Below are 25,856 nucleotides of genomic sequence, written 5' to 3'. Positions count from 1 at the left end.
ATGTATAAAAAACATAAATGAATTTCTTGTTTAGAATTGGGTCGCATCTCCAATGTATCTCATAATGTATATGCAAATATTACAAACTCTGAAATACAAAACAGTTCTGGTCCCAAACATTTTGGATAAAGGAGAGTCAACCTGTAATGTAAACCTTAACTTTATTTATTTATTTTCTCCTTTAGTTCTTTATAGGTTGTGTTCCTCTTCCATGCTAAAATGTCATTTTTTATCCAAACATGTTCCAGGAGTTAGTTCATTTCTTTTGTTCTTCCACCAACACTAATTTTCTAAAAACAACAGGTTTGGGCTGGTTAGTTTCACTCTTGTCCTATTTTCGTATTTGGGTAATAACACTCTTTGGAAAACAGAAGTAATATCCCAGATGTGGTACTAATTTTTATGTACCTTAAACTGTGCTTCTAAAACTGAAATTCCTTTAGACCAAAGCAGTGTTGGAACATTTGGGTGAACTACCTATTATGTCCTCTTAAAAACCTACTCTCTTGGAAAATTGAGCAATTACTTGGTTCCATTTACTAAGTCTGTAAGCTGAACTACTCTTTGGAGCTCTAAAAGATTCAAGTTACACCTCTCGGTGGCGGAGAGGACTTTGATCTGAGCATGTGTGCAAGTCTTGACTGAAACAGAAACATTCAAAAGGGAAGTAATGAAACTTTCTCTGGAAAAAAAAATACAAAATCTTTACTTTTTGTAGTGCTACTGGGTCAAATGATGGGATGTGTTCCCCTCCAAGATAAGTTGGAATGGTTCAGTCCTAACAAATAAGGAATCCATTTGTGGAAGGTAAATGATTGATGGGAATGAAGTCATTTGTTTTCTCCTTAACCGCTTATGGTTATTAAAAACGTCAAGGGTCTGAATTAAAGAACAATGGATTTACCAAGGTAAGATTCACACCATAGAATTGTAAGAAATATTTTAGAGTGTAAAGCTCCTGTATAGCCCAGCTGTACAAGAATGTAGCTTCAATATTAAGTATTTGCTTTAAGAGTTCTGTTGCACTTTCTTTTCTGGAGTTTGGACTTGTTTACCGTGAAGCTTGTAATGAAAACGTTTTCTTTGTATGTGGAACAGTGCAGTTTTACTTTATTAACTACCCAGAATATGATTCTTGAATCAATTTCTGATCTTTGTATTCATTATGGGAAATTAATACAGGAAATTAAAGAATCCACTTGCATAGGGAAAAAAGAATATACAGGGGATTGCCTTTTGAGGTTCTGTAGTTCTGAATTTTTATTTGGGATTCATGCTTCCTTTCTGCTTTAAATCTTTCTTTTCCCTGTCTCTTTATTACTTAAATGCAGTGGTGTCACTAAGACTGGCGTCACCCAGAGCTAGTAACTCATGGTGTCACTTCCCATTGACTTCCTCCCTTACTACACCATACAGAATCCTTAGTAATGTTTTTTGTACTAATATGACTCATAAATCATAATCCCCCCATTGACCTCCTTACAGCTTTTATCTGTCATTCTTCTCTCAGTAGTTTTGAAATATCTTCCACACTCCTGTGGATTAACTCTATTTATTAGAGAAATAATTGGAAATGGTGAGGGCAGGTATAACCGTTGTTGAAACTCAGGTCACCTTAGGCCCACCATAAATTGAAAATAACTTCAAGCCATGGAACTACAAAAATAGCAACAGAATGGTATTTGTTGCTCATACTAGTCAAATGCTTATTATAAATGTTTTTATAAATCTAGTAAGGAAATGATAGGTTCCTTAGAGGAATAAGTGTTTGTAGTTTTGTCTATGGTTGCAGCCCTTATTAGTGCTTGATTGTAGCTAAGCTTCTCACTATTTGGAAGCCACTTGCCTAGATTTCTAAAGAACTGTATATTGCATTAACAAATATAAATTCTTAAATGTCTGTCTAGCAATGTGAATGCAAATATTGGGAGGCAATTCAGTGGTAGGATCAGTAGAAAGGAGCCTTGCTTGCTCTGGCTTCTTGGCACATACCCCCTTATCCATTTTTGGAGTCAACCTGGCTTGGAATGAAGGGAGGAAAGACACATTATAAATGTTCAGTGAGCATATAACAGATAAATACAATTGAATATGTTTAAATCGTGCACATTTTACAACTCATGTCTCTATGTGCATATTGTTGTTACATGTGAACCATTTTCAGCCTCCCTAATATTTACTACTGTACTTAATAAGATTTTACCTGAATGTATCTTTTAAATTATTGTAAACTGCTTTTAGTCCCATGCCAAGAGAAAAGTGGGGTATAAATTAAATAATAAATAAAACTATTGTAATAAGTCTTTCCACAACATTCTACTTGTCAGAGGAAGATACACATCAAACCTAATTCTACTGGGATAGCCAGATCTGTATTTCATTTTCTCTACAATAATCCTCTTTTAAAAAGAGACTGATTCATGAAGTCTATTAAATATTCCCCCATTTAAAAAAAAATACAATTAAATAACAAATAAGATTCTTAGTGTAATCTGTACTATGCATAGTAATAAAGTTGGTCATGCAAGCAGACGTTTAACATTTGGCTAATGGTAGTGTTTTAAGCTTTATAATGAAAAGACTGGCTGATCAGAAAGCTCAAACTGGTTTGCATCTACTACAGATTATTGGAAACTGACAGCAAATCACTGCGATCAGTAAATGGGTCAAGAAGAAACAGTGGCTCCTCACTCATATCTAGTTCATCAGCTTCTAGCAATCTCAGCCATCTAGAAGAAGATACCTGGATCCTTTGGGGGAGAATTGTAAATGAGTGGGAAGATGTGCGTAGAAAGAAAGAGAAACAAGTTAAGGTTCGTTGACTTTAGTACATAGTTTTTAGCACTTAAAGCAAGCTAAACTACTCTCTGAGATACATTTGAGATTTGAATTGAGATCAAGGTAATTATCATAGTAAATGCTTAACGGGGTAAAATTGTGTTAAATCTCTGTACAGGACAAATCATTGAATTTCCTTTGTAGTTTATCTTTGTCCTGCACATTTTATTCATCTTTGTAAAAGAGAGGAAAAGTTTACAGATTAAGATGAAGGTTTTTTTTAATTAAAATTGAGATAACTTTGTGCTTTATTGGTAATAAATAATGCTCATCTTGGATTTTTTTTTTTGTGCTCTAGGAACTGGTTCGAAAAGGGATACCTCATCACTTCCGAGCAATAGTTTGGCAGCTTTTGTGCTCAGCTCAAAATATGCCAATTAAGGAGCAATATTCAGAACTCTTAAAAATGACTTCACCCTCTGAAAAACTTATAAGAAGGGACATTGCTAGAACATACCCTGAACATGAGTTTTTTAAAGAAAAGGACAGCCTTGGACAAGAGGTTTTATTTAATGTAATGAAGGTAAGTTACTAGCTCATACCTGTGAAAGGACAGCTAAAGGATTCAGCTTCATTTGGATTGTGGTACTACTGGTTGAGTCTCCCTTATCCAAAATGCTTGAGATTTCAGGTATTTTTGTATTTGTATATATGTACATAATGAGGTATCTCTGCAGGACTGCAGCGCTCATTAGATCAAAGTAACATATAACCTATGGTCCCACAATATCAGGAGGGCTATATATTTCCCCTGTTCCTGCTTCTAGAGCAGCGGATGGAGAAATTATTCCGAGTGCTTGTATCAGATGTTGTTTCTGTTGCTTTTTAAACTTAGGAGAGTGTTATTCTGAGATACTGCAGTGTACAAAGGCATGAGTTCACAGATGTTTGCTACACAGGTTTCTGCAATCTGTATTGTGAATGTTTGCATTGCCAGCCCAAGACATTTTGCTGCCTGAGGGAGAGCAGTAATTGGCACCCCAGTCTTGCCTGTCAAGATAGATGTTATCAGGACCAAATTATTTTGATATCTGAGGCAGAAAATCTCCAAAGTGTCACCCTGCTCTCTGGGACTTTAAATAGAATAAAAATAAGTTAAATAACAAGTTGCTTCCTTTTTATGTCTATTCCACCCCTTCACTGGTTGTTTGAGGTAGGTGCTGGCTAATGTTGCCAGATTTTCAAAATAGCAATAAATGACAGTTGAAATTCATGACATGCAGGGTTGACAGTCAGGAAGCGGCTAATAAGTTTAATGTTCCAGTTACATACCAAATGAAAGCATTCAACTTTAACTTAGCCATGAATTTATCTACAAACTTAACATATTGTCTATGTTCATAAATTACATGAATCACACATTTCTGTCTGTATGAAGGGTCCACACTTCAAAATGCAGGGTTTTTTGGCATCTTGTTCAGTCTATATAAAAAGAAAAGCTTAACAGCTCTCTAACAGGGTCCACTCCCTAATATAAGGGATATGTGCCAGTCCTATAAGGCTTTTTGGTCCTCAGATAAAGGACATCCCTTTATAATAAGGACTGCCAGGCAAACCTACTCCTGGCAGAGAGGGTTATATTCACCCTCCACATTGTAACTGAAGCTTCAAATCTCCACAGACAATCCCAGATTTTGTGATTTAGTAAGATTGTGAGTAATAATAATAATAATAATAATAATAATAATAATAATTTTATTTCTTACCCGCCTCTATTCACAGCTCGAGGTGAGTTACAACATATTAAAACACAATCATTCTATAAAATACACATATTAAGCTACATCTCTATGCAATATTTATATTACAATATAGGAATAGAGCTCAGCAAGTAACTACTCATGCTCAGAGTTGCTCTTTTCATCCTTTAAAGTTCAATTATGAGGTGCTTGACCAATAAAACATTTTCTGAACAGCCCAGCATTTAATACTTTCTAGCAGCCATTGGGAAGAAAAAATGATCCTTTTAGGCACCCACGCAGTGATTGTAGGGCTGGGCGTGTGCAGATGCCCAGCCCTACAAAATCCTAAAATTGGTCCCAGACCGGCGCAGAGCCCCAGTCTGTACTGTGCCTAAGCTAGCAGCGAAAGCAAAATTCCAATGCTGCTCAATGTAGTCTTTGTGTATTCATATGGACATATATACATATACAAACACTCACACACACATTTTAAAAGGTATATTTTCTGCTACGTAAGAATGGGTGGATTTATTCGCAGTATTTCCTTCAAAAAGGATTTTTAAATAAAACCACCTGGAGACTTTGCCTACTGCTTATTGAAAGCCCTAAGAATCTAATTTGTAGGAGCTGCCTATGTGTGACAGTGCATCATTATTTCAGCTTCATCCTGTGAAACATAACTGAACATAATTTAAGAGGTGGCATAGAGTAAAAGCCGACAGCATAATCTTGACACAATAGAAAGGGATTTGGACAATTTTCTTCAGTGATTGGAGAACAGGAAGAGGAAGGGTGACAGCACAATTCTGAGTCATGGCCATTTCTAAGGAGTTTTCCATTCTCTCCTTCAAACAGAGTTCAGACAGGGAGGGGCTTGGGACAAGAGTGCAGCACCTTATCAGCTCCCAGTGGCATTATTATAGTTAAAGCCCAAGTGGAGGGAGATGTTGCAGCTGTCGTTACTGTATTAAATTCCTTTCCCCGAAAGAAACAACAGCAGCATTTTAGATCTTATGTTGCCTGTTTTGCAGCAAAACTAATATGTACAGTTATTCCTTTTTGCTGCTTTAGTTTGCTCTTTGCTTCTGATAAGCCGAGCCTTCTTCTCCTAGCAGACCAATTAGAAAACTGGCAGCTGCTGGGCATAAATGGGTGAGGGAAACCACAGAAGCCTGGCAGAATTACCACAGAGGTTACACATTGAGAAAAGGAAGAGGAAAGTCTTTGGACTCCTCCTCCTCACAGACGTAACAAGCAGAGCAACCCATAGCAGTTGGAAACTCGCTGGGCAGAGTAGCACATAGGCAGACCACCTGCCTTGCTGTTATATCAAATCCAGGAAAAGAGAGAAAGCTGCCAGCATTCCTAAGTAAATCAACCAGCACCTAGAATCATAGAGTTGGAAGAGACCACATGGGCCATCCAGTCCAACTCCCTGCCATGCAGGAAATCCAAATCAAAGCATCCCCAGCAGATGGCCATCTAGCCTCTGCTGAAAGACCTGACTTTGTTTTGGGCAGCGCAGATAGACAGTAACAGTAGTTGGTAGTTTGGTGGATAGACCAGGGAAGCAATGTCAGTGGGCTTCTCCCAGTCCTTCCAATTGTTTCCTGGGGCAAGCACTTCAGCTTGTGTCATGGGTTACCCAGTCCAGCATTTACAGAAACTGAACACATTTTGTTAACAGAGATCCATGATATTCCAGAATATTGTATGGCTCAAGTAAGAGACTTCCACAAGTAAAATATTTGAATTGACCGTATGGAATGCCAAGGGCAATTGTAGTGTAGTGATTTGAGCGTTGGACTACAACTCTGGAGACCAGGGTTTAAATCCAGAGTTCAGACATGAAAACCCAGTGGTTGACCTTGGGCATGTTACACACTTTCAGCCTCAGAGGGAAGATAAAGGCAAACCCCCCTCTGAAGAAATCTTGACAAGAAAACCCCATGGTAAGTTCCTTTAGGATTAACGTTAAGTCAGAAACAACTTGAAGGCACACAGCAAGTACCATATGAAATGACTCTTAGGAACTGGAAATGGTCTGATGGTTTCTGTTTGAACTTCTGGTGCTGAGGAGGAATTAGACTATTGTTTCAAATTGGGTTCATCTGTTTATGCATTTAAGCCAGCTGAGAGAAAGAGGACATGCACACTGCCAGTTTTTATCCCATAAAAACACACTTAAACATTCCCTGCTGATCTCTCTTTCCTTTCAAAGAGAAGCATGGCATCCAATTCCGTAGGGTCTGCACTCTCTGGCAGTGACTCAGGTGTCATTTAAAGTTCTAGTTGAAAATGCCACAATTGAAACTGGGACTTTTTGTGTGTAAAGAACACATCCTCAGGGAGCAGACTTCTAGGACTTGCTTCCAAATGCTTTGTACCTTAATTCCTAAGCATGCCTTTTAGAAGCTGATGTATTATTCTACTGTTAGTGTCTTACCAGGTCTTAATTTTTTTTCTAGGCATACTCTTTAGTGGACCGTGAAGTTGGTTATTGCCAAGGAAGTGCTTTTATTGTTGGTTTGCTTCTTATGCAGGTAAGTGAACAGTATTGTACTTTAAATCTGTTGTTGAAATTCTGCTTTATTAAAAGCTTAAAGTAATAACAACTATAACAATAGTAATAGTAATATAAAACTGACACAAAGATCTAAGTAGAAACTGTCTCGTATAATATCTGAATTGGTCTTTACTACAGATCTGGAGTGAAAATTTTCACATAGTAAACAGGTAGTTTTTAAATGTCTTCTCACCCAGCCAGGGCTTAATGTGAGCAGGTTTAAGCCCTGCTATTTGTTTCTGTCCTGTGGCAGGACCAATGATAGGCAACTGTGAAAGGGTAGGGGCCACATTGGTCCTTGAGGAGACCTTGGAGGGCTGCACCCACTTCTGAAGAAAAAAAATCAAAGTTTGTTTTGCCCTCAAACGTCCTCTAGTGATTATGGGGGGCATTTACATCATTTTTCTTGGGCCTTCTTTGGTCATTTTAGACTCAAGAGAGACCTTTTTTAACAACAAGAAGGGGAAGATCCTGTTTCAAAGAAAACTTCTCCAGGGCCTACATTGTTCAGAAAAGGCAAAATATGGCAGAAATGCCTCCCCAAATGGCATTTTGGAACAAACTATTTTTTTTTAAATTGGCAAAATGTTTTTTAATCCTTCGTGGACCCAGGAAGCCTCCAGATATGGTGGAAATGCCATCCTCATCCCTCAGAGGGCATTTTGGAACAAAATAATTTCTTTTTCTTCCCTGAAGAACCCTGAGAGCCACAATAAAATAGCGCTCAGAACTAAACATGGCCCATGGGCCAAACTTTTTCCACCCTTGGGCTATGGTACAGAATGTAAATTACTATATTATTTATTTATTTATTTATTTATTTATTTCCTATGCCACTTTCTCCCAGAAGGGACCTAAGAAGGCTCACAAACAAAAACACATTAAAGGCTTGTTACAATTAAACAATGAAAGCTTCACATAAAACAATATTAAATTACAAACAGTAAAACCACAATCATACCACAATACCCACCCCATATAAGAAACACCCCATATAAAAAGCTGTCCCATGATCACACATTAAAAGTCTGCCTGAATAAAGATGTTTTTGCTTGCCAACGGAAGGCAAGCAGGGAGGGAGGCAGCCTTGTTTCTCGTGGAAGGGAAGGAGCAGCCACCAAGAAGACTCTCTCTCGTGTCCTCACCAGACAAGCCTGTGATGGGGGTGAGACCGAGAGAGAACCTTCTCCTGACGATCTTAGAGCTCTGGTAGGTTAATATAGGGAGATACGGTTTTTCAAACAGTCTGGACCTAAGCCATTTAGGGCTTTATTGGTCATGACTAGCACTTTGAATTGTGCCTGGAAACGAATTGGTAGCCAGTGAAGTTGTTTCAACAAGAGAGTTATATGCTCCCTATAACTGGCCCCGGTCAGCATTCTGGCTGCCGTGTTTTGAACCCATTGAAGTTTCTGAGCAGTTTTCTAAGGCAGCTCCACGTAGAATGTGTTACAGTAGTCCAAATGGGATGTAATCAAGGCATATGTCACTGTACACAGATCTGAAGTCTCAAGGAACGGCTGCAGCTGGTGCACAGGTTTTAGCTGTGCAAATGCACTCCTGGCCACTGCTGAAACCTGGGCATCCAGCTCAGAGTGGAATCCAGGAGCACAACCAAGCTGCGAGCCTGAGATTTCAGGGGAAGTGTAACTCCATCCAACACATACATTGTATATTATATATTGACTCCTTGGTTGCTGAAATAGGGAAAAAAATCTCTCATCTATTTTCTTTCTAGAGGCAACTGCACATATTTTACAGAACTGTTCCAGAAAGTAGTATGTAATAGAACCTAGTTTCACAAGGAAAACTTAACATAGTCTAGTCATTATCTTGGCTAACGTAATACAGAATGAATCTGTATTGCTGAATGGTAGACACAGCTTGCTGGTGTTAGGAAGCCATGTTGCAGAGGTTTGGTTTGAGCCTTGTAAGTTCTCAGATTGCATTTCTTAACAGTTGTTGAGAGGGGAAGGGAGGTTTGTAAGCTCTATATTTTTGAAAATGTTCACAGTGCATTTAACAGTATTTGAGTACTAAACTTTGGACGTGATCTCTTTCAAAACAGATGCCTGAGGAGGAAGCATTTTGTGTGTTCGTCACGTTAATGCAAGATTATCGCCTTAGAGAACTCTTCAAGCCAAGTATGGCTGAACTGGGCCTTTGCATGTATCAGTTTGAATGCATGATACAGGTATAACTGAATTCTGTTGTATCTCTTGTATGATGCCAGTTATTAAGTCATAGTTCTTCTCTCAAAGTTGCAGATATTTCAGACTTATAAACAGTAAATTAGGAAAACTAAGTGGAAGGTCATAATTAGACACATTTGGCAAGGAAAGATGCTTCCAAAGCATAGGGGGAAGGGACTGATGTTTCATCTCCAGTTCCTTCCCAGCTCAGATTGTGAGCTGCCTTTGGTCCTACATGGATATAAAGGCAGGTTTAGATGGCACATCTTCACTTTATGCCACATTGCATGAGGGTAGCTTGATCTGTATGCAGCCTTCATGGTCATATGTTTTCCTTTTTTTAGTATAAAGATAGATGTCATTGTTTAAAGTATGGTCCTTTAAGAACATTTCATAAGATATTGTTCTAAGAGATTTAACTACAAGAACCATGTCACCAGGTAATTTTCATTAACCTTTCAGGAGCAGCTACCAGAGCTTTATGTGCATTTCCAGGCCCAGAGTTTTCATACTTCTATGTATGCATCTTCCTGGTTCTTAACTATCTTTCTGACATCTTTCCCACTGTCTACTGCAACAAGAATATTTGATATATTTATGTCTGAGGTAAGGTATTGTCTAGTTCCATTTTCTTTAAAAGTCATTGATCAAAGGAGTAATTCCTAACATAGATTATAATTTTCCTTGAATTAAACTTGCTATTTTTATGCTTCAGATAAAACCTGTGCAGATACCCATTTATAATAAAATGGTTCGTATTATACTGAAACAGTAGTTTCCCATTAAACCTGCAATGAAAAATAACTTCAGACTCTGTAAAGCCCAGATATACGTTCTTTCAATACCTGGAAATATCTGCTTAAAATAAAATGTATGCCTTCTTTGTAGGGTTTAGAGATCGTTTTTCGGGTTGGTTTAGCGCTGCTACAGATGAATCAAGCAGAATTAATGCAGCTCGACATGGAAGGAATGTTACAGGTAGGTGAAATGTTACATTAATATGCCAAAACATTGGAAAGTTTGATTATAATGTCAGTTTTAATCACTTGTGATTATGTGCTTTGATTTTGTTTTTAGCACTTTCAGAAGGTTGTACCACATCAGTTTGATGCCGGGCCAGACAAATTAATTCAAGCAGCATACCAGGTCAAATACAATGCTAAAAAGATGAAGAAGCAAGTATTATGTTTTCTTCTTTTAAAGAAATAAAATGTGTATTAGTTACTCCAAAGCTAAATGCTTCCAGGGCAATATACAATAAAAAAGAAGATAAACACTATGTTTAAAAGCAGCACAGTAAGAAAAATCAGTTCAAATTGTAAGAGGTTAGAAACTAGAGTAGCACATTAAGATAAAACTACTTGAAACACATAGAGCCAGTCACATTCTTACTGGGCCAATCACATTCATATTTAAGGACCGCTGTACCTCTCAAAAGGGAATCTTGCTCCCTCTTATAGACAAGCAGTTCTTCCAAAGGGGTGTGTCCATGAAAGACAAAGACCATTTTGTTTAGGGAAATTTCTTTGATCAGCAATGGAAATCAGCTCATCTTGATCACATTAAATGCATAATATACAGTCTACCTGTAAAAAAAAACACATTATATAATATAATAATAATAATAAAATTTTATTTGTATACCGCCCTTCTGAAAATCAGGGCGGTGAACAACAGTAAATAACAATACAAATAAACAGAATCATATAAAATACATTAAAAACAATTCAATAAAAATAATAAAATGATCATGCCGGCAAAACAATGCTGACATGGGAGAGGGGAGAATTACTGGTCAGGGTAGGCTTGTTCGAATAAATGGGTTTTTAGCCCCTTCCTGAATTGGGGTAGGAAGGTGGCTCCTTCTCTCGTGCTTCCTTTTGACAAGACATTTGAAATGGCCAAAAGAATATATAGGGCCCAAACAGACAGACCAAAATAAAGCTGCTTAACGTCACTTTGGAGGCATGCTGTTTAAATGACACACACATCTTAATAGGCCAGAAGCTGTGCCAAAGCTGTGCTCCAGTCCTTAGGACTAGAGTGTGGCTTTGGCACAGCTTTTGGACTCTTAGGATGCATGCATCATTTAAACAGCATGCCTCCAAAGTGACCCAAAGCAGCTTTATTTTGGTCTGTCTGTTCAGGCCCTTAGTTAAAATTAATGCCAAAACCCAAAGTTTGATGTATGTTTGCTACTGAATTCTCAATAATGTGCCCATTACTGTAGCACAGGATCAGTATGATAATTTACCCACAAGTTCCTGTGATATCCTAGTGATCAGAATATATAGGCATGTGAGTATGAAAAAAAAAAGGTGTGTGACAGTTGCACCAATATCCATACTCCCAGCTGTATGCTGGTCAGGTGATGATTCCAGATGTGGCTTACCAAAAATTGCAACAAATAGGGAGTTATGTGGCTCTACCACACTGTGGTGTGGATGTTTGTGTGAGAGAGAGATTATTTGTCCGTGTGTTTCTATATTGGGGAAAATGTCAAATATGAAGAAGCAGTTTTAGACAATAAGGAATAGTAGGAAATCCAGCCCTAACCATTTCAGGGTAAAGGGAAAGGAAAATCTGTTTCAGCAAGTGCAAGAAACTACAGTCCCATTTTAGGTATTAGCTGTAGGAGTGAATGTCAGCAGTTAATATGAAGTCTAAAAACACTTTGCAATGGCTTTCACTCTTCAGGTTAGAAAAAGAATATACTACTATAAAAACAAAGGAAATGGAAGAACAAGTTGAAATTAAGGTAAGCAGAGGTTTTTTTGTGCTATCTTTTGACGCTGATTTCTTATTTTCCTACACTTTTAAAAAATCATCTTTCTTTGTTTGGGGGCATAAACATTTAATTTTCCATTTAATTGCTCATATTTGGTGATTTTTATATTTTACTTGCTTTTCAGAGATTACGGACAGAAAACAGACTTTTAAAACAGAGAATTGAAACGCTAGAAAAAGTAAGTGTTCTAGAGCTACGTCCTGAATTCAGTCTCTCTTCATTGCTTGTATATTTTACATTTAATGGTGCAATTCTGAATAATGATACTAATATGAAAAATATGACAACTGTATTGTTAATTTATATTGGAAGTGTCATGGTGGCTCTTCATAGCTATACAACTCAGTGTTTTAAATTATGTGTAATTGCCATTCATCTGCAAATTGAGCTTAAGAAATGAGTGCAACAAAGAATTCTATGTCCTCTTTAAGGCCTAACAGTTTTATTGATGCATAAGTTCTTGAGTTAATGAAGATACAGAGAGTGAAAGTGGTCGATGTACATAATGAACTTTGGACAAAAGGTCAGTGTCCTGAGGCAGTCGTCTTGTTGAAAGAAAGCTTGGATGAAAGCCAGCTTGTTTCCATTATGCATTAACCAGAGACTAATTAGCAAAGTATCACAGTTTTATGTGTTGTATTTTCATATTGTTTTGTTTCTCAACATAAGCATATAATACTCTGAGGAAATTCTTAGTTGTCTGGCTTCCTTTGGGTTTATCAAGTTCCAGATATCCAGATTTTCTCAAGAACCATCTGCTATTCTTTCTGATTTCCCTAATCCCCAGGCACACCTCATGAGTAAAATTAATCCTGTGTGTTCTGTGAAGAAAATCCAACAAAAGCCATATCTTCTGTCCTGTTGTTTTAAACATATTGACACTACTCATTATCTCTTGGATAGAGTGGCATTGGATGCAAAGCTCCCAAAACTGAACAACCTACAAGGAGATGAAATGCTGTCAAATTAAGCTCTTGCATGATGAAAGAAAAAACACCTAAAATAGCAATGTTAGATAATATTTTGGTGTGTTTTAATATTCTGTTGGACTAACTGCTACTGCAATAATTATATGAATAGTAAAGCATTAAATACTAGTTATGTGTGTTTGAAATTAAAACCAAGTGTTGGTTGTACATGGTTCTGTTGGATGTATTAATTTTGCCTGCATGCTGATACAGCATTTGAACCAAAATTGAATTGTGCTTGTACCTGTGTTTAATAATAATAATAATAATAATAATAATAATAATAATAATAATTTATAAAGCGCTGTAAATTTACTGTTTACTGTTGGTATTTTTTGCTTTTGTATTTTGAGAAATCTCAATTCCTCCAAAAAGTTGGAAATATTTTCCAATATACTTGTGGACTCTTTACTGATGGGGATGTTGCTTGAGTCCCCTTGAGTCTAGGAACATTCTGACTTTTTCTGCCCCTTTGCTTATATGAGCCACCTCCTGATGAGAAGAGCAAGCTGGAGAAACTGCATGCCAATCTTTTAGCATATTTTTAAAATTCCCTTCAGCCTTCCTGCTTTTCACTCAACCACCACCACTCTAACTTGTTTTACTAGATCATTTACTATGTTCTTTCTTTGAGGAGAAACACAACTGGAGAAATCAGAAGTTCTCTAAGCTTCTGTTCCTTGCCTCACCGGAAAGGATAGAGTTCTTTTAATAATAATAATAAGTTTTTCTCTATTGCTCTGATTTCCAAAATAGTCATAGAATCACATAGTTGGAAAGGGCCCCATGGGCCCTCAAATCCAACCTCCTGCTCCAGTGCAGGATCTTCAGCTAAAGTATCCCCAGCAGGTCACTGTCCAGCCTCTTGTTGAAGATGTCAAGAGAAGGAGACCCTACCACTTCACTAGGCAATTGGTTCTATTGCCAAATCGCTCTTACTGTCAAGAAGTTACTGTTACTGTCAAGAAATAGCATCTGCTATATACTTAGTTTTTATGGCCTAAATGTAGAATCTTACTTTCTTCTCTATTAAATTTCATTGTATTAATTTCTGTCCAATTTTTTAGTTTATCTAGGTTCTTTTCTCTTTCTGTCTTCCATTGTGTTAGCCACCACTCCTAGTTTTGAGTCACCTGCAAATATGATAAACATTTCTTTTATTCCATCATCTAAGTCATTGATAAAAATGTTGAAGAGCAGTGGCCCTAGGTAAGTCCAACATGATGTAATTGTTTGAGTGTTGAACTAGAACATGAGGAGGCCAGGGTTCGAATCCCTCCTTGGCCATGGAAACCTACTGGGTGACCTTGAGAAGTCTCAGCCTCAGAGGATGGAAATGGCAAGCCCCCTTTGAAGAAAAGTGCCAAGAAAACCCTATGATAGGTTTGCCTTAGGGCTACTATAAGTTGGAAATAACTTGAAGGCAAACACCACCACCAACAACAATGGCTCTAGGACAGAATCCTGTCATACTCCACTCAAGACCTCCTTCCAGTTTGAAGTGCAGCATAGTGTCTAGATCAAGGGAAGTAATAGTACCACTCTATTATGCTTTTATCTGACCTCACCTGGAATACTGTGTCTGTTCTGACACCACAGGTCAAGGAAGATAGTGACAAACTGGGACATGTCAAGACCAAAATGGTAAAAAGCCTGGAAACCATGTCCTATGAGGAGTGGCTTAGGGAGCTGAGTATATTTAGTTTGAAGAAGGTGACATGTTAGCCATGTTTAAATACTTGGAAGACTGACGGAGCAAGCTTGTTTTCTGCTGCCCCAGAAACTAAGACATGGACTAATGGATTCAAACTACAGGAAAATATATTCCACCAAAATGTTAGGGAGAACTTCCTGACAGTAAGAGCTGTTTGACAATGAAATACACTGCCTTGGTGTATGGTGGAGTCTCCTCCTTTGAATGTCTATCTCTTGGGGGTGCTTTGATTGTGAATTCCTGCATGGTGGGGGGTTGGACTGCATGGCCCTTATGGCCTCTTCCAACTTTCTCATTCTATATTTTGATTCCTGTAATTAACTCCTCCATGATGGTTAGGATCAGGATTGCCAATTCCCTTGTTCCTTCCTCTTCCTTTTGACATAGGAAATTATCTGCAAAGCACATCAGGAATTTGTTGGAGAGCCTATGCTTAGCAGAGTTAGTCTCCCAGAAGATATCAGGGAAGCTGAAGTCTGAGATTTGTTTCTGAAAAGCATAATCTACTACTTCTTCTTTGTTCTGTAGCCTGTAGTAAACTACCACAATGTTGCATTTATTTATTTCTCCATTTATATTTACCCATATGTTCCACCCATATGCTGTTGAAATCTGGGAACTGTCATTTGTTGTGGCACCAGATCTCTCTGACAGAAAAGGCTAAATGTCTCACAAAACTACAGTTCCCAGAATTCCATAGTACTGAGCCATCCAACTGGATTATTTCTTCAGTGTGGATACAGCCCATGTGGACATTAAAAAATCAGTTTTCTATAAAGTTAAATCCATTTTCATGGACTGGCAGTTGTATCTTATTCAGTGAAATGTGAGGTAAGGAATCACTCCCTTAAAATATTTGAAAATGTGTTTGGGATGTAATATATCCCAAATTCTATGAGGAATATAAAGGATCCATATCAGAAGCATGATTACATTAACCTTACCTCAAGGTACTGTACTTTATTGCTTACCAACCCTACAAATCAAGGAATATTTCTGTCAGTACTATGCTCAGGTTCAGCTTAATCATTTGAGAAATATCCTAAGGAAACAAGTACATCAATTGTCAGCAGTTAGCTGGATGGTTTAAGATTACAAATGAGCATTATGCCAGATTTAGATTCATAAATAATATAATCAAAAAACTTCCCAAAGCTTGAACTAATTTTGTCAATCTTGGTATGGAGAAGTCATTTTCCCCCTGACAAATAATGCCATATTACTTGTCTTCATGACTGTCACTTCTTCATGTACCGAACTATTAATTGTGGCACACTGTCTAATAGCATATGCTAAAGGTATCCGGTTATTATTTCTAGCTGTTCCTCCTCTGGCTTTCTCCTACAAGATTTCCTATACAGTAATTGCCTAGTCAGATGTTTAAATTCCTGACCAAAAAATTCTGTCCTGCATATCTTGCAGAGTGAAGTATGGCGTTCTCCTTATCATGAAGCTAATATTTTCTCCCCAGTATTTATCCCAGATTCTATGGGGGGGGGGAGGAAATCTGGCTTGCAAACTCTTCCCTGCACTCATAAAATGAAGCAGAAAAAGATGAGGAGTCATTTCACTTTACAGCAGGAGTGAACAACTTGTGGCCCTCCTGATGTTGTTGGACTTGTTAGCCCCACTGATGAGAGTTACGGGAACTATAGTCCAACAAAATCTGGCAAGTTCATCCTTATTTAACGGGCAATTCTAAGTTCAAATTAAATGTAAGTATAATTCATACTTAATCTACACAAACTGAGAACTTTCATCTGTTCTAAGGAGCTGTCACTTTACTCTGCTGATAAAATTCATTTTGGCTTAATTATGTCCTTGATCTTTGATGTAGTATTTTGCTTGTACATCTGTTGACCAGTTTTGCCCTTGAGGTATGAATTTAGAAGTCCAGTCAGGGAAATAGGAAGCCTAGTATGTTTGCAACTTTAAGGTGGCCCTTTCCAGATTGAAAGCTACCTAAATGATCACGTTGCTCTGAAGGCTCTTTTCTGCTGCAGAATCTTAGCAGGGAGATCTTAAGATGACTACTAGTTGGTCGTGGTTGTGTGTTTCAGCTGCTCTTCATGCCTCTCACTTTGCCTCACTTGGACTCCTTATTTCTTAAATGCTACTGTTGCCCAAATGGTTCTGCTCGCTTTGGTTACCTTTACTTTTTAAGCATGCTCAAATTATACCTCCTTTCAGCTCATAACATATCAGTCAAACAAGTTTCATGTGCAACTATATCATTCTCTGTGTAATAAACTGCCTACTGAAGCTTAACACAGCTTTTCCTTCATTAAACCAGTTGAATATGGAATATTCTTATTTCTAAACCATGCCTTCCTTTTTGCTGCTGAAACACATGGCTGTTACACTTGCCTGTCTGAACAATATGTACGTTACATTTATTGTGTGTGAAAAGTAGGTAGAATTTGGGCATAATTCTCCACTCTTGATTTTGTCACTTTGTTTTCCTTTTTCTCTTACTCCTATCTAATTTTTTCCCCTTTCTGTAGGAAAGTGCTTCCTTGGCAGATAGATTGATACAGGTATAGTTCTTTAGTCTTTCACCTTAAAATCTTTCCTGCTCTCAGAAAAAAACAGCTTTCTGTTTTTAATGCATGCTTAACTACATGCATTTTCAAAATGAAGTCAGTTGCCCTAGTTAACTGAATGATTTGTTAACCACAATTCTGTGTTAGAATAATATTTAGACACGAACCTGCACGTTAATCCTAATTATACTTGAAATTCTTAGTATCTGCTCCGTTCTAATTCTGTTTTGTCACTAATTCAATAGACCACTACAAACCTGTAATGGATGTGCATGCACAATGGAATAATAAATGCATGAACAAAGTTCTACCGAATGCAAATACACAATTGATCTTCCTTAGGGAATACTAAATATTTTAATACGCAGTACTACAGTGCTTTACTTCACTAAATTCATATACTGGCTGTAACAATTCTGTGATGATTTGCAAGAATTTAACCATATGGCAGAATAAATATGTAAAACTCTCGGTCTTCCCTGGATCGGTCCTCCATTTGATTTAAAAAGAAAATTGTGTCCTAAGGGACAAGTGACAAGGGCCCAGGAGGCTGAGGAAAACTACCTCATAAAACGGGAGCTGGCCACTATCAAACAGCAGAGTGATGAGGCTGTTACTAAACTGGAGCAAGCTGAGAATACCATCAGGGAGCTCCAAGAGCAGCAACAATGGGTAAGGCATCTGGTAGCACCATAATCTCTCATCTTTCTTGTTCATTTGTTCTTCTTTCTCTTGATCATGGCATGGTCTGTGTTCTCTTATTCTGAATATGTTGCCTTTTATGATATTTGCATTAATAAAAAGTAGATCAGTACGAACAGGCTTAATCCTTATACCTGAATTCTTGCAGTTAACATAGTTTACTCAGAAGCAGATGCTGTTGATTTCAGCACATGGACTTCCAAGTAAATGTGCTCAGGAGTCACTTTTGATATATGTGTGTAAACTAATGTCTTGTCTAAATTACAAGATGGTCAGATTTCTTCTCTTCTCCTTCCTATCTCTCCCCACCCATCCCAATCTCTGTCTCTCAGAAACATGCAAAACATGGCAAACTGAAGAACATATTAATCTAATATGTTGTACTGATTAATGTTCAAGAAGCTGTTTCGTACTATGCAACTATCGCATGGTATTTCACGTCACCTGCCATGGCAACATCCTATGGAATCCTGGGACAGGTAGTTTGGTATGGCACTAGATCTCCTTGTGCTGGAAAATTCTAAGTGCCCCTCCTTAGACTGCAGATCCTAGGATTTCATATGATGTTGCTATAGCAGTTAAAGTGGAATCATAGCACTATAATTGTCTAGTGTCAAGGGGTCTAAGATCACTCTGAACATTTTCTATAGCAGTTTTTAAAAATTGGTCTGATTTTTTTCAAATGTAATTGGCCCAGTTTCTCATATATAATTATTGTACAAGTTTCACCTGAACAAGAGTAGAGATTTTCTGTATATATTCCTCTATATAATTGAGGAAATTGCATGCTTTAAAGTAATAATGAAGATAGTTGGGGTTTTTATTTAATAAATAGTTAATATAAAATTTGAGAGAAGCATTGGAGTTCAAACATAAATTTTTTTATACTCCTCCCAAAATATATCAAACAAGTTGGTATTCAACACAGACTTTTCTACTTAAATTCTTCCTTCCTTCCTTCCTTCCTTCCTTCTTTCTTTCTTTCTTTCTGTATCCCACTTTTCTCCCAGTATGGGGCCCCTTCTTGTAACAAACAAAATATCTGTATATTCACCTGTATATAGGAGTGATATAGGCAACCACACTTGCTTGTAGGACAAAGCCACTTTTTAACATATACAGCAATCATCCAAATTAGCGTTGCCAGTGTGCAATCTGGGAAGTGAAGTTAAATCTTTTAAGTTGCTAAATGTACCAGGAGACTCAGCAGTTGTACATCATGCCTGTTTTCACTCTGTGTTGGCAAAAGCTGCCTCCTGTTGCCATCAGCAGGACTCCAAAGTATGCTATGCTCTAAGTGGAAGAATGTGAGAACCTACTGAAGGAACACCCTGAGCGAATTCACAACTCCTGATTCACTAGAGGATTTAGTGATATAATGTTCATTTTGTGAATTACAAATGGAAAGCTCCAGTTATAATACTTATTTGTCAGTACTTGCAACTGTCCTCAGATGGGAAGTGCAGTGAGCAAACAGTACTGGAATCCTGCTAGATCTATTTCCCCCACCCCTGTCACTCAATTATATTTCGTATTTATATACATCTCATGGCCTGTTTCTTCAGTGGACATGGGGATTGTGAAGAAAGAATAACTAGCATATTTTTGGTGCTATTAAGATCTCAGGCAGATGCCATCTGTAGAAGGCAAGAATGCTTTTCCTATACCACAGTTATGTTGTTGACATTCCAGCCATGCTAGTTATAATACAACAGGTGTGTTACTGCTGGAATCTGGGGAATACTACAGAGTAATGTAATGGTGAACACAAATGGAAGAAGGACTGTGGACTAGGAATGGTTATTTGTAGATACTAAAGTGTTGGTGATTTCAAGGATTAAGAAGTGTTTTTTGTACATGTAACTTTTCTATCTTTCTTTGGCATCTCATAGCCTAGTAACAGAGCTTGACTTGTATGGTGCTTTAGGAACTGGAACAAACCAAAAAATGGATTCTTGAAGGATTTGGATATTTTTAAACATCATTTTTCCTATGCTATGCTAGCTTCAGGAAAATCAGCATGGTCTTAGTGATTCATTCTGATGTTTTACAGGTTACTTGCTTTGTTATTGAAACTAAAACCTAATGAGAAAAATCAACAGCAGTTGACTAGCAAAGAAAAATTCAGGTCGTAAAACTTGAGTCAGTGACTTAGGGCTTGTCTTTGCTGTCCAGAATACTCTGGGTTGCCCCTGGAATATTCTGGTCCCAAATATGTGCTCCCTTCATAGCATGTTATTGATGCTGCGTGCCCTCCTCTGTGTTCATAGCAACTTGTGAATGGAGCATCACACTTGTAGCCATCAGTAAATATTATGGAGGCAGCACTGTCCCGTTCATATCTTTTATCTCAGAAGATCTTCCGTCATGTATAATCACCTCCACACTCAGAGCTTAGGTGATTGTATCTAATGCCACTAAAGCCTTGTGTTAATGTTAAATTATTAATATATTTTGCTCTAAATAGTGCCATAATACCTGTTTCAAGATGCTCACTTAAATGTTATGCACATGTCCTTACAATAAACAACAGGATGAAGATGAGGATGATTATTTGAAGTTTAATGTGAAGAGTGATTGGAAGTTGAATAATCTTGATTGGTCTAGGGAAGGAGTATGGCCTTTCAGTATTGTAGAGCACCACCTAGTGGAAATACTTATCAATATGGAGTGTTAATGTTCATCAACAGCAATCCTTAGCACACATACTAGGAATAAGTCTAATTGAAGTTGGTGTGATTGATATCTGAGGGAATTTAAGATCACACAGTTTAGCAGTGACTCAGAATACAAGGATGCCTGCCTGTCCAGTATTTCTGTATTAGTTACTTTGGTCGTACGTACCTTACTCTAACTTTGCTTTTATTCAGCTGCCAGTCTTCTAAAGAACTCTTGTTTGTCCCCTTCTGATTTCATTATTGTTGACTATCTATAGTTCTGTTGTTTATTGTAAGACTCATAAGAAAATGAGTAATTAATTATGATCCATAAATGTTTATTCCTTACTAGTATTCTGAATTTCAGTTTTACATGAAAGATTTTTTACTCCCCCCCCATAACTTAATATACAAATGATATCACTGGAACTAACCCAAACCCACAGAAACTTTCACTTGGTTCTTATCCTTCATCCACATAAATAAATACTTGCACTGAGTGATTCCTGGGGAGTTACAATAATACGGTATTTCAGTGGATGCAAATCCACTGTCCCATGTCCCTAGGAGTGTGCATATATATAGAATCTAGTTTTTCTTCCAGTGTCCAGATACACACAGGCAGAAAGCCTATGTTATTTGAGGCAGGATATTTGTTTCTGCAAAAAAAGTAGCAAATACTGATTGATCATAGTTAGAAATATGTAACCTAGCATTATGCATTTCTATTGGAAGTGCATTCAGAATCCCTAGATATCAACTTGTGTAGGAAATACCTAGGGATTGTATGTCTCTCAATCCTGATTTACCCAGTATCAGCCTCTGAGCAATGTGAGTTTGTTCTTTTGTTGATAAGGATGCAGCAGACTTTCCACCTTCCTCCCATAAGCGATCTTGGGTGCAAGGAGAAATCTCAGTAGGGATCCTGCTTCAGACTGTCACAGGAGATTGCTTGTGGAAGGAATTGGGAGTGCCACTCTGCTGCATAAAATCAATGGAAGAACTGAAAATTTGGATGGTTCCTTGTCCCAGCCCCCTGCCAAACTATTAATGGCAGGTGGCTGAAATTCCAAGACTTTGTTTACCTTTCTTCATGTGACAATTTTATAAAATGTTTCATTTTAGGTATAGTTTTATATGAATTCTGCACCAAAACATTATTCTGGGGTGCTAAAAAGTCTCCTCTGAGGCTAAGAGAGTGTGACTTCCCAAGGTCACGCTGTGGGATTCCATGACTGAATCCTGGTCTCTGGTGTCCTAATCCAACACCCAAACCACTACACCACACTGTTTCTTGAACATACAACATGTAGTGAGAAATGGAGTGTCAGGACCATGAGGCACACTTGGCCTGGAAATGACATGGATGTGGCCACTAGGTGGAACTGGAGCAGAGGTAACTACAGTTGAAGTGGCAGGTGTGCATGAGTCAGCATTTGGAAGCTGTGCATCATGGGACGTCTGATGCAACATGCAAGTAGGTGGAGTCAGCCAGCAGTGCATCATGGGCAATGGTATGATGCAACCTGCAATGGGGATGAAACCAGTCTGGTTTTATTGGTGGCAACACACCACATGACTTCACAGAAGACCATCTATATAAGGGAGAAGGTGACTATCTCCGTTGTTGGGTTGTTGTGGTTGGTGACTGGCGAAGCACTTTGTCTAATTGTGTATAGAGCTGTGAGTATCCAAGACGGCTGTCTGGTACTCTGTGCGATCTTGTAAATAGCTTGCAACAAGTGATTAAAGCCCTCGTGTTTGAGATAACCTTGCTGTCCAGCAGTGTTATTGCTTCAAGCTGGGAGCTCAAGGCTGGTCAGCCTGCGTGGGAGGAATTTTTCCTTCTCAGCCTGAAGTCTTTGCAAATGTCTCTCCAAGAGCCTTCTTATGGCGTCTTGCCTACGTGGTCGTAGTGGACAAGTGTGTCTCTCTATGCCCCAATATGGAGGACAGACAAGATGGAACAGTTAGCTATATGAAACATTTTAAATTCAGATGCTGCCTGCACATATTCAGACTTCTCATGCTTAACAACCACAGTCAGTAAAACATTTTAAATAGAAACTGATATTATAAAAATCCCATTCAGGGTACCCTACCTTTCTTGTACACCAAGTATGCACACATAGATTCAGCTTAGTCTCCAGTGGTCTTTTTTTACATTCTTTTTTCACCTTTTGATTCTTGGATGTGTAATAATTTTTGTTGTGGATTGTACTACTTCTGTTACAAATCTAATAAGTATTTTTTTTAAAAAAATAAAATATGGGTGAGGTGCTGATTGGCAATACTGTACCTAGTCAACCCCCATAACCTAATTAAGACTGATGTGGGAATCATGTAGCCTTCTAAATGTTGCTGTATTCCTCAGCATAGGCCAGGATTGGGGGTGGGACACATGACTTCTACTCCCAAATGAGACCTTTGGTAACAAATTACTACAAACATAAATCTGTTAATTGTGATGAGTAACCTTGTGCTTGCCATGGGTGATGTTTCCTTGCCTTGGGTGGTGCTCCAGTGTTTCTTTCTGCTACAAGAGGGATAGCTGTAAATGCTGTGCCAAATAAAGATGCTATGGGAGTGCAAAACTGGCCTTTCATTAGTCACCGCAGCAGACTGGCTGACTCAGATGATCTGTACTTGGAAAAACACAATGACTTAACGGCTAGCTGGAGAAGTAAAAATATTTAGGTCTTAAAATACTTCTATTATACCTTCAGGTTTGGGTGCAGTTTGTCAATGGGGGCCAATTTTTTGTGGCGCCACAAAACGCTGAATGTCCTGACTAACAGAATGACTAAAACAAGGTTTGGGAAAACTGGAGGTGTGCTTCCCACAGCTTTCAAAATAATCTAATGTCCTATTTAAACTTCAGGTGTGGCATAGTGTAAAAAATCACTGTCCTAAGCCATTGAGTGCCTGCTCCCTAGTAGGGGCAAGCCCTGTTTTGCTTGTCCTGGTGATGATCTAAGCATGTATTGAGAGAAGAAGTCTATGGTTCTCCAAGCACGAACCCATTTCTTTTCCTGCTTATCTTGTTTGGAGTACTTAGGCAGATATACCTACATTTCAAGATCATAGATATATTCTTTGTGATCTCCGCAACTCACTTGTCTTATGTCAAGTAGCTTTTGGCGGAAATCCTGGCCTCACATCTCCAGCACACATGGTCTGTTGTTCCAGATCAACTCTTCTTCACTTCTTTTCCATGTGCCAACAGAGCAGAAGCATTGAAAAAGATTTCCAATTGTTAGTTACTACAGTTCTACTTTTTATATCATCTTTGATTACTGTTCAGTAACGTTTGTTTTACCTTAGTTTTTTAAAGAAAATTTGTAAATGATGCTCTCTAGTTTAGTAGGCAATCACTGTTTTCTCTGCCTTAATAGTAATATTGAATTTACTTACTCTATAGCACAAGTGCAGTACCCGTTACAGTGAAGATTTTGTGCTACAGTTGGAAAAAGAGCTGGTACAGGCAAGACTGAGTGAAGCTGAATCCCACTGTGCTATGAAAGAAATGCAAGATAAAGTTCTTGAGATGGAAAAGGCAAGTCAAACCAGAATGTTTTGTTCAGTACAGCAGAACTTCATGAGTCTGTTGAAATTAGAATAATATTCCAGAGTGTTTAAGCTTAATGTTAAGTAGGCTGAGTAACAACATCTATTTTCCAACACAAGAATTTTTCCTGTAATGATTAAACAGTTTGGAACCAGGATATTTGAAAGGTCTCCTCCATCCAAATCCAATCTTCTCTGTTTACTGCTTTTAACATTGGAGGCTCTGGTATGCATACCTCCGCTTTCAGAAGTATAATTAATTAATTAATGCCACACCATTCCCACAATATTGGGATTTAATAGTACCATTAATGGATAGATGAGATACCTAAGTCATTTTCTGTTGCAGAACTTCTTTCCCAGACTCAGTTGTCCCCCTCTCTAATAAGCTTTAGGCAAGCAACTCAGCCACTTTTTATTTCCTTGAGCTTTTAGTGTGAGTCCTAGAATCTACTTTTACATTGAGTTATTGGCTCTTGCTCTGTATTTTAATGTTCAGTGCTTTGCAGAAGTATCCATAAACTATTATTTGACTTTTCCACATTTTATTGTATTACAACCTGGAATTTAAATTAATGGACACTGTTATCACTTGAAGTACTCAATGTCGTGAAAGTGCATAATATTTTTTATTGGAAGAAGCTTAGCATTATATAGGTCTTGAGTTCCTTTCAGCTCTGTTATGTGTTCTGCAGTGCCAATATAGTGTTCGTATGTTCAGTTTCTTAAGAGTTTATTTTATTGCAGAAGAATAGCTCTTTCCCTGATGAGAATAATATTGCTAGGCTTCAAGAAGAATTGATTGCTGTGAAGCTAAGAGAGGCAGAAGCTCTGATGGGCCTAAAAGAACTTAGACAACAAGTTAAAGATTTGGAGGAGCACTGGCAGGTAAGGCCAAGTTGATTTGTCAGTAAGATGTTCAGATTAGTAAGCAAGGCTGGGATCCGTGCAAAGGAAAAGAATCACATGAGTGCTGGTTCCAGATGCAGAAATTCCATGTGTTCATTTTGATGTCCGATCTTCAGCAAATAGTTTTTAAAAACTTTTTTCTGTAACTGATGTTGTTATAAACTTCATGGGAAATGTGCAGATTCTTGTGCTAATACAATTGGCCCTTCTTATACACTGATGTTTTGTACGCAAATTCAAGCATCCATGGTTTGAAAATGTTCAAAAAAAGTATAAATTTCAAATATCAAACCTTGATTTTCTAATTTTTATAAAGGACACCATTTTGCTATGTCATTATATTTAATGGGACTTGAACATCCACAGATTTTGTTATCCACAGGGGATCTTGGAACCAAACCCCAACATATAACAAGGGTCCACTGTAGACATACACGCACACAAACATAGGGCCCGAACAGACAGGACAAAATAAAGCTGCTTCGGGTCACTTTGGAGGTACGCTGTTTACCAACACACATATCTTAAGAGGCCAGAAGTTGCACAAAAGCTGTGCTCCAGTCCTACGAACTGGAACGTGGCTTTGGTGTGGCTTCCGGCCTCTTAGGATGCATGCATCATTTAAATAGCATACCTCCAAAGTGACCTGAAGCAGCTTTATATTGGACTGTCTGTTCGGGCTCATATATGATCTTACAGCCTTCTCGTATGCTTGTTTACTTAGAGGTAA

The 25,856-nt window shown here is 38.0% G+C and overlaps 1 protein-coding gene across 15 annotated transcripts in view; it reads left to right on the top strand.

The window, feature by feature from the left end:
• Window positions 1–25,856, top strand: part of EVI5 (ecotropic viral integration site 5) — a 76,373-nt gene that overhangs the window by 17,632 nt on the left and 32,885 nt on the right. For 12 of the 15 annotated variants that reach the window (XR_006103402.1, XR_006103400.1, XR_006103401.1 and 9 more), the window contains exons 3-15: window positions 2,624–2,813; window positions 3,137–3,361; window positions 6,989–7,063; window positions 9,155–9,280; window positions 9,741–9,884; window positions 10,167–10,256; window positions 10,356–10,453; window positions 11,976–12,036; window positions 12,191–12,244; window positions 17,253–17,285; window positions 17,817–17,963; window positions 24,072–24,206; window positions 24,965–25,105. Coding sequence is in view for 12 of the 15 variants with exons in the window: in XM_042462023.1 (XP_042317957.1) it covers window positions 2,624–2,813; window positions 3,137–3,361; window positions 6,989–7,063; window positions 9,155–9,280; window positions 9,741–9,884; window positions 10,167–10,256; window positions 10,356–10,453; window positions 11,976–12,036; window positions 12,191–12,244; window positions 17,253–17,285; window positions 17,817–17,963; window positions 24,072–24,206; window positions 24,965–25,105 (1,519 nt within the window). In the remaining 3 variants the exon portion in view is untranslated. Of the gene's footprint in view, window positions 1–692; window positions 909–2,623; window positions 2,814–3,136; window positions 3,362–6,988; window positions 7,064–9,154; window positions 9,281–9,740; window positions 9,885–10,166; window positions 10,257–10,355; window positions 10,454–11,975; window positions 12,037–12,190; window positions 12,245–17,252; window positions 17,286–17,816; window positions 17,964–24,071; window positions 24,207–24,964; window positions 25,106–25,856 lie in introns of those variants that run through there. The other 3 variants (XM_042462027.1, XM_042462034.1, XM_042462026.1) reach the window with 2 other exon arrangements.

This window comes from Sceloporus undulatus, chromosome 4 (assembly GCF_019175285.1).
Source record: "Sceloporus undulatus isolate JIND9_A2432 ecotype Alabama chromosome 4, SceUnd_v1.1, whole genome shotgun sequence".
Taxonomy (NCBI): Eukaryota; Metazoa; Chordata; class Lepidosauria; order Squamata; family Phrynosomatidae; genus Sceloporus; species Sceloporus undulatus.
This window is presented reverse-complemented; position numbering and strand designations above follow the sequence as displayed.